General features: G+C 40.7%; 1 protein-coding gene across 1 annotated transcript in view; it reads left to right on the top strand.

The window, feature by feature from the left end:
* The window catches only part of LOC143928276 (putative ferric-chelate reductase 1), a 50,964-nt gene extending 42,458 nt beyond the window's left edge, over positions 1–8,506 (top strand). The window contains exons 5-6 of the mRNA XM_077453059.1: positions 6,090–6,348; positions 8,284–8,506. Of these exons, the coding sequence (XP_077309185.1) occupies positions 6,090–6,348; positions 8,284–8,349 (325 nt within the window). The 3' untranslated portion in view covers positions 8,350–8,506. The remainder of the gene's footprint in view (positions 1–6,089; positions 6,349–8,283) is intronic.
* Positions 8,507–9,197: the final 691 nt, after the last annotated feature.

A 9,197-nucleotide genomic window follows, 5' to 3' on the forward strand; every position in this document is an offset into this window, starting at 1 on the left:
AAAAAAAGGGGGTAACATATATATGTATACAGGTGTATCTATCATGCTACAAATATCCAGATTGGTTTGTATATCTAATAAAACGAGAGAAATTTTACCGTGCAAAGGCTAAGGATTGGTGCTGTATAACTGGGGTGTGAAGGAGATGTACACTTCAATCCTTGGTGATATGAACAAAAAGGTAATCCCCTACAATAAAACAGAGGTTAAGAGATCCATAAGGCCACCCCTAGATAAGGTAGGGCACATTAGTCAGATATCATTGCAAAAAAGCACAAGTATGTAGAGCCTACCTTAGGGTCTCAGTCTTAGGGATACAGCCTGATGTTGCACCAGAGAACACATATTCACACTTGCAATGTGCTTAGACTTGCACTGTGTACAAAGTGCAGGGTTCAGGGTTGCGATGTGTACAGAGTGCAGGGTTGCACTGTGTATACAGAGTGCAGGGTTCAGGGTTGCAATGTGTACAGAGTACAGGGTTCAAGGTTGCACTGTGTACAGAGTGCAGGGTTCAAGGTTGCACTGTGTACAGAGTGCCGGGTTCAGTGTTGCACTGTGTATACAGAGTGCAGGGTTCAGGGTTGTGTTGTGTACAAAGTGTAGGGTTCTGGGTTGTGCTGTGTATACAAAGAGCGGTTGCACTGTGTAGAGAGTGCAGGGTTCAGGGTTGCGCTATGTATACAGAGTGCAAGGATCACGATTGCACTGTGTACAGGGGGCAGGGTTCAGGGATGCGCTGTGTATACAGAGTGCAGGGTTTAGGGTTGCACTGTGTACAGAGTGCAGGGTTGTGGTGTGTACAGAGTGCAGGGTTTATGGTTGCCGTGTGTACAGAGTGCAGGATTTAGGGTTGCGCTATGTACAGAGTGCAGGGTTCAGGGTTGCGCTGTGTATACAGAGTGCAGGGTTCAGGGTTTAGGGTTGTGCTACAGACAGAGTGCAGGACTCATGGGTGCGCTACACACAGAGTGCAGAGTTCGGAAGTTGCGCTACGTACAAAGTGTAGGGTTCCAGAGTGCCCTGTGTACAGAGCGCAGGATCCATGGGTGAGCTACATACAGGGTTCAGGGGGGTTCAGCTCACCCCACCAAATAACGGCACTACCAGATCCCCCATCCCCCAACTACTGCTCCGCCACTCCCCACTGACAGGCCCCCACCCCATCAACTACTGCCCTGTCCCCACTACCAGACCCCCACCCAACCAACTACTGCCCTACCACTCACCACTGACAAACCACCGACCCAACTACTGCCCCCCACTACCAGACCACCCTCAGGGCTGGTGGAGGGGGTAGGCAGGGGTGAAGGAATAGAGAAGAGGTGAGTGATAGGATAGGGGGAACAGAGAAATGAGAAAGAGGAACCAATAAGGGAAAAAGACATGCCAGAATAAAAGATGGTTATAATCTCACCAAAGCTTAAAATGCTTTTGGGAGGGTGGGGGGAGCGCATACCTGTCTTTGACAAGTATCCTGTCCCCATGTTCGGGAGACTGGGCCACGGCAAATTATGGCAGCAGCTCGGCTCCCTCATTCTCCCTCCTCCCTGCATGCACAGTAGGGACCCGCCGTGAAGCCGTAATGCTGCACTGCTGAGTTTTTTTACACGCAATGGTGGTGGCAGCACCCAAAAGCTGATGGAAACCTCACCTGTGGTGCTGACATCACTGGACTCCAAGACAGAGAAGTGTTCTATTATTAAAAGCCAGCAGCTGCAGTATGTGTAGCTGCTGGCTTTTAATTTTTGCAGGGGTGGGCGGGACCACACGGGCCCCCTCTTTAATAGAGACCAGTTATCCAACCCAGCCTGACATGTGGTAATGGCGATCAGTCAGCCACTATACATCATGGTGGCTATATATACAGTATGTGTGTAGTAAAGGCTGGTGCTAATTGGCCAGGTTGTGAGGGCAGGCTCCTCTTCCTAATGTGGACCCTCAATCTTGTAGGGAAGGCAAGAGTAACTTGAGTTACTGAAGAGTAACTCAAGGTGTATCACTTGCCAGAGGATATTTGACAGGTGGTGAGAAGGCTTTATGTTGCCTCCTTACCTCCTGTTTTAACCCCTAAAAGTCCTTACCACCGCAACTGGCTTGCATTTGGTGGCTGGTACTGCCTGCCGAATACGACGGGGATAAACAAGCCCTTTTTGAGCCCCCATGTAAACAATCCCTCACATCAGTGACGGTGCGTCCATAAGGGTGCATGGGCGCCGCTCCCTCTCTCCAGCCACCCCCTCTATGACCAGTGGATAGATTCATGCATAGCATGGGTTTATATGTAACCTCCTAGGCGGTATTCCCAAGTGGGTTAAATTTCAGTAAAATTAGCAGTAACCCTGAGCCACACTCAGGATGGCATCGCAGGATCCAGGAAGAGGTTGCTTACCTTGTCCCCAGTATCCCGCGATGTACTTTCGTTATGTTCGGCGGTCGGATCCTCTGCCCGGGGCTTTGTGTTCCAGGTTCCGTTCCCTGCATTGCGACACATGGGACCTCAGTTTGTCCCCAGTGCTTTGTCCAGTGCCTTGCCTGCAGTTTTACTGTTCTTTCTGAAATTCTTTCTGCCTGGAAACTTAAGAACGTCCATGGCATCCAAAAAGCATGCCTCTACATCAAAATCGGTTTATGATTAGCTTGAAAAGAGCGATAATGAATTAGAATCACTTGCAAAATTGAGTGATAGTGATTCTTGCGGAAATTCATCATCAGACGCGTAAAGTGATGACAGCGACAACTCTGCAACTGAGCTCAGTGATGCGACTTGGTGCTCTATTGACAGTATGGATCACGCAGCACCCTCCAGATTCCCATTACTGGAGCACCTGGTTTGAAAGTGGACATTAAAGATGACAACCCCTTGGCATACCTACAACTATTTCTGACCGATGACGTTATTGAAAAAATTGTTATGGAGACAAGCCGGTACCAAGAGCAACAAGCTACTATTCATTGGACGTTTTCAAGAGGTAGAAAGTGGGAACCAGTGACTAAAGATGACATTTGGAAATCTCTGGGCCTAATAATACTTCAGGGAGTGGTGGGAAAACTCCTGCAAAAGTGGTACTGGACAACTAATAAATTACTTTCCACTCCATTCTTTGGCACAGTCATGTCAAAGTACAGATTTTCCCTGATAATGAAATACTTACACTTCGAAAACAATGAAGAATTTCATGACACTACTCATCCTGCACCAAAACTCAAGAAAATTTGGGAAGTATCTCAAATTGCTCTAAAGAATTTCCAACAGAGCTATGTGCCAGAAAGAGATATTAACATAGATGAAAGTCTAATGGCCTACAAGGCAAGGCTCGGCTGGATACAATGCATTGCATCAAAGAGTGCCCGATTTGGCGTAAAATCTTTCATGCTATTCAAATCGTCAACTGGCTACATTTGGAATTCAGTCCTATACACTGGAAAAGGAAAAACATTCAACTCAAAATACAACTATGTAATGGCAACATCTTCCGTTCTTTCACTAATTGAGCCATTGCTAAATCAGGGCTATTGCGTAACAACCAACAACTTTTACACATCTCCTGAACTTTATGAGTTTCTTCTGCAGAGCAAAACAGATGCCTATGGAACCGTCAGGGATAATGCGACATGCCGCAAAGGTTTGGCAATAAGAAGATGAAGACTGGAGAAATGGTTGCCTGCAGAAAGGCAAAATGATGGCACTGCAATGGCTCGGTAAGAAAAATGTGTACCTAATGAGTACGCTTCGTAATACCTCCGCTGTTATCATATGCACAAATGGTGGGAAAGAAATCATGAAGCCACAAATAGTGATAGACCACAATAACACCATGGGAGGTGTTGAGAGAGCTGACCAAGCAATAACATTCTATCCAGCAAAGAGGAAACAGTAAAAAAAGTACTACAAGAAGATCTTCAGGTATCTTCTTGAGGAATGCTTGTGGAAGGCCTACATTCTGCTCAAAAAAAAGAGGGACAAGCCTGTGATTCATTCAGACTTTATCTGGAAAGTTGCCAAACTGATGTTTGTGAACCACTAAACACCAATGGCTGTGAACAGAGTTGGACATCATGCTGCTGTCGTTGTCAACCCGGAACGCCTAACTGGTCATCACTTCATGGACTACATATCACAAACCGAGAAAAAGTCGGCACCTACAAGGATGTGCGTAGTTTGTTGCTCGAAGTGAGATGACAGTGGAAAGAAAATCCATAAGAAAACCACTTTTCATTGTCCAGATTGTGACGTCAGACTTTGTGCAGTCCCATGTTTCAAAATTTCTCAGACCTGGGATGTTTACTAAACCAATACTTACAAACATCCGACTTACAAACGACTCCTACTTACAAACGGAGGAAGATAACAGGAAGTAAGAGGAAATCTACCGCTAGGAAGGGAAATTCTCTCCTGTAAGAGTTAATATGGGAAAAAGGTGTCTCCACTGATGCTTTATCACTAATCCCTGTTTCCCTAACAGCCCAAAATTTTCAAAATCCAATTATCATTGGGACAGAAAGTGAGGTGAAATCTTCTGTACAGGGGCACAGACAGCAAAACAAATGTTACAGGGGTGATAACCCTTCCCTATGTTATCCAAAAAGCTTAAAAATTGATTTTTTGGCTGGAGAACTTAACTACACTTAAAAAATGTACCTGTTCCGACTTACAAACAGATTTAACTTAAGAACAAACCTACAGTCCCTATCTTGTTTGTATCCCGGGGACCCCTTGTATGCAGTGTCCAGTATTACAGTGACTAGTAATAGTGCACCCTTGTTTGGACAAATTTCAGTGTTTTAGATTTGATTACATTATTGAATAAAATGTATTATTATTATTATATTATTATTTGTTATTATTTATAGTTATTTATTATATCATAATTTATGATTTTGTGTTTCAAATGTTATCATGAGAAAAGTTTTTTTTTAAAACAGCTAAAGGGTGGGACTTTATGTGAGGCGTAAGGCATCTACAGCCAAACGCCTCCATTCTTTCTTGTTCAAATGTTATCATACCTGGGATGTTTACTAGACTCTTGTATGGACAGATTTAAGTGAGTTATTCCTAAGAATTACAGGCCTATAATATAAAACGCCAAATTTCCATGCAAAACATTGTACCGCTTTGGCATAATCAGACATAAGCATACCGCCAGGGAGGTTAATATCCAACAGCGTCACAATAAAATAAAAAAACATTAGTTTAACCACAGGTTTTGATTTACTAAAGGGAAATAGACTGTTCTCTTTGCAAGGGAAGTTGCATTTTTGCAGGATAATTTTTTCCCAGAACTTAGGCTGCATTCACACCTGGGCATTTGCAATTGTACCATGATTCTAACTGCGATCCCAAAACACTCTGCAAAATGGACAAATCACACCACGCTTGTTCGGGTGCCATTCATTTTCAATGACACTTAAACGCGGGTGCGATTCTGCATGATAAATCACGCTGCAATTGCACCAAACTGCATTTTGCAAAGCTTGTCACTTAAAATAAGCTCTTTTTTGGGCAACAAGCTTTGCACAATGCAGTTTGACACAACTGCAGCACAATTTATTACGCAACAATCGGGGCAGAATTGAACTCGCGTTTAGGTGTCATTGAAAATGAATGACACCTGAACAAGCATGATACGATTTGTCAGTCTTTCAGAGTGTTCTGGAATCGCGGGCAGAATTGCAATGATTCTGCTCCCAATTGCAAACGTCCAGGTGTGAACGGGGCCTTAGTGAACGAGGTGAAAGTGTGCTGACTTCCATCATCCAATCACGTGCAAGCAAAAATGCTGTTTGTTTTTATTTTGGGTGACATTTCTCCATGTCACTGGGGAAAATTTTCTTGCAAAGTGAACAGCCTATTTGCCTTTAGTTTAGTAATCAACTCCATAAGCTCTAAAAGGGGAAAACACATACTATACTATAGTGCAGTATATTATACTATACGGGTAGACACAATAGCCTTTTTTATACACAAAAAAAGCTAAAAATGTTATTGCTTTGCAACCAATGATGTGGAGTATTTGCAGAATATCGTTGAGTAAGGAGAAAGGTGGTGTAAACTTTAATTATTGCAAAGTTTTTTGTTTTGTTTTCAGAGCCACAGTCGTACAAACGGAGTTGGTTTTCTGGACTAATGTCAATAGTCCAACACTTTCATTTATGGCAGTGGCCAGCAACACAGCTAGTTCCACAGCTAGCACCACTGCCACCTCTACCACCACTACCACCACCACTGCCACTTCCACTGCAAGAGCCATTAACACCTCTAGTTCCACTTTAAACAATGGAACATCGGTTACAAAAACAACAACATCTATTAACAACAACCAGTCTAGTGGTGGATCCCAACTTCGTGTAAGTTTTTTTTATCATTTTATTTTTATGTTGTTGTTTTTTTTTTTCATTACAAGGAATAATAGGTTAGTGTTAGGTACTCCTAGGTCAGATTTCAAATTATATGGCTTGATGAAGGCAAAACTATTTATTTTGGTAGTCCAGTTATGTTTATTTATTTATATGTTTATATATTTTTTTAGTGTAAGGATTTACAAGTCTAACCCTCTTGCTGCCAGAGCCGTGTTTATGTTTTTTATACACATTATTAAAATTGTATTTTAGCCCTGAAGATTTAACCAACCCCCACACATTATATATTTTCTGAAAGCAGACGCCCTAGAGAACAAAATAGTGGTAGTTCCAATTTTGTGTTTAACACAATATCACCGCAGGTCTAAGGAACCCAACATTTCAGTAAAAATTACGCTAAAGTTCATTTTGGGGCACACAACCCCAATAAATTTACCCCATTTGTTGGTAAAATATAAAAGATAAGTTTGCACCAAGTGAATAGATACCCAACATGTCAAACCTTAAATTTGCGTGCGTTTGTGAAATGGTGACAAACTTCAATACTCTATGTTTCCCATAGGTGATGAATGAAAAGCCCCCTATAGGTCATCAGTTTAGCATTACAGAGGAGGTCTGGTGCTAGAAATATTGCTCTCACTCCGGCATGCTCAGCTATATGCATTATGTGTATCACAATCAGATTTTTCATGTATAGGCGTCCCTGACGTGTGCATTTATGTTCTTATGTGAATATACGTGGGGGTGGGGGGCCTCAAAATGTTTTTTTTTGTGGTGTGGCGGATGTTTATATGCCTGGGTGTAACTCAATTTTTTTTCACAAACTGGGCAAAAAGTCCCCTATGTGATGATTTTTTGGTGACAAGTTTGCATTTTAAGTTTAAAATAAATATACAAATAAATATAAATAATCATAAATAAATAATAGATATATACGATAAATGAATACTGTGTAATCATAATAATAATAATAATAGTAAATAAGTAAATAAATAAATAATGAACCCCTAACCTTAACCCCCTAACCCTTAAAAATAATAATAATAATACAATAATAAACACCCTAACACAAAATAAATAGATGGATTATTATTCCTATTATTATTATTATTATTATTAATAATAATAATACTTTATTTTTGCGTTGGGTGTTTATTTATTATATTTATTATTATTAATATTAGTATTATTAATAATAATTTGTTTAATATATTTTTTAAGGTTAAAGGTTAATTTATTTATTTATTATGACATATTATTTATTTATTCATGATGATTTTTAGCTATTTGTGTATTTATTTTGTTTAGTTTGCATTTATTTATTCATATTTTATTACTAGTTTGTTTACAGTATTTCATTTGAGCAGAAAATCATGCAAAAACGCATGACATTAATTTCTATGGGAATAAAAATATTCCAAAAATGCAAACCTGCTCAATTTGAGCTACAAAAAAAGCTCCAGGACTTTTTTGAACTTCAGGGGTTTGACTTCAGATGACTTGGAGTGGAAATGTGAACCAACTCAATAGAGAATAACATTTTTTCTCCTCCAGCGTTTTGGTGCTTCAAGCTAAAAAATGCTGAGGTGTTATTGGGGCCTAAGAGGGACATTTGCACTACCCAAAACAAAATAAAAGTTTTGGTTGCTGTTGGAATTAAAGTGATTGTAAAGGATTGTTTTTTATATTTTAAAAATAACAAAACTTAAAATACTTATCTCCACTGTGCAGCTCATTTTGCATAGAGTAGCCCCGAACATGCTCTTCTTTAATATTTACAAAAAATTATAGAATTTATTTATAAAATCATAGAAATTGATGTGGTTTGGACTTCACTCGGTGAAAAATAAATCGATAGACTTTGTTTTACAATTTTGATTTTGAATTTAATTGTGAATAAATTCTGTACATTTTATATTACAGATCCAGAATTTTCAAGCATTCCTGTTGTTCGGTGTTGTCGTGATCATTTCTTTCTTGGTACAATGAATGCTGGTAGTTTTCTTCAAGACAGAAGATGTGATGTCTTAAATGTACTGCATATATATATATTAAAATGCAAGATGATTGTAGAAATACAGGATGTTAGTATGGCATATATTGTGTATTTTTTATTTACTACAATTAAACAGGTATTGAGGTCCAATGTGGAGAGATGTTTTAACAGATTGCTAAAAGAGATGCATTGAAATTTTATCATGATAAAAATATATATATATATTTGTTTATAACCATGCCAAGGTGGTTGTAATTTGCTGATGTTGAAAGAAACATAGTAGTGGTTTCATGTTCATGATATACAAAGCAAAATATTTGTCCACTTCTAGTAATGCAACTATGTAAGCCAGGGGTGCCCAACCACAGCGCCCTCTGATGTGGCCCGCCACCTCCTGTTCTGGGATGGCGGGTTGGCAAGCCCAGATCGCAGGTTCCTGACCCGTCATCCCCGAACATCAGTGTGAAAGATGGAGTTGGCACTAGCAGATGCAGAGCTGATGCTTCCTGTATAGCGCCGACTCCTGTCACAGGTGGAATGATAATAAATGTACTCCGCCTGTGACCGGAGCGATACAGGAACCATTGGCTCTGCTCTCTACTGATGCGGCATGCTTTCTCCAGCGCCGGCTCCTGTCACACTGATGCTCGGGGATGGCAGGTCGTGAACCAGCAAGGAATACCTACCAGCAATACCCGCTAGCAGTACTCGCCAGCAGTACCCATTAGCAGTACCCGCCAGCAGTACCAGTCAGCAGTACCCACCAGCAAGCAGTACCAGCCAGCAGTACCCACCAAACAATACGAACACCGAACAATATGCGGTGTTCGGGGAAAATTCA

Source organism: Lithobates pipiens, unplaced genomic scaffold (genome assembly GCF_037356315.1).
Source record: "Lithobates pipiens isolate NorthernLeopardFrog02 unplaced genomic scaffold, aLitPip1_a1.2 Scaffold_23, whole genome shotgun sequence".
NCBI lineage: Eukaryota > Metazoa > Chordata > Amphibia > Anura > Ranidae > Lithobates > Lithobates pipiens.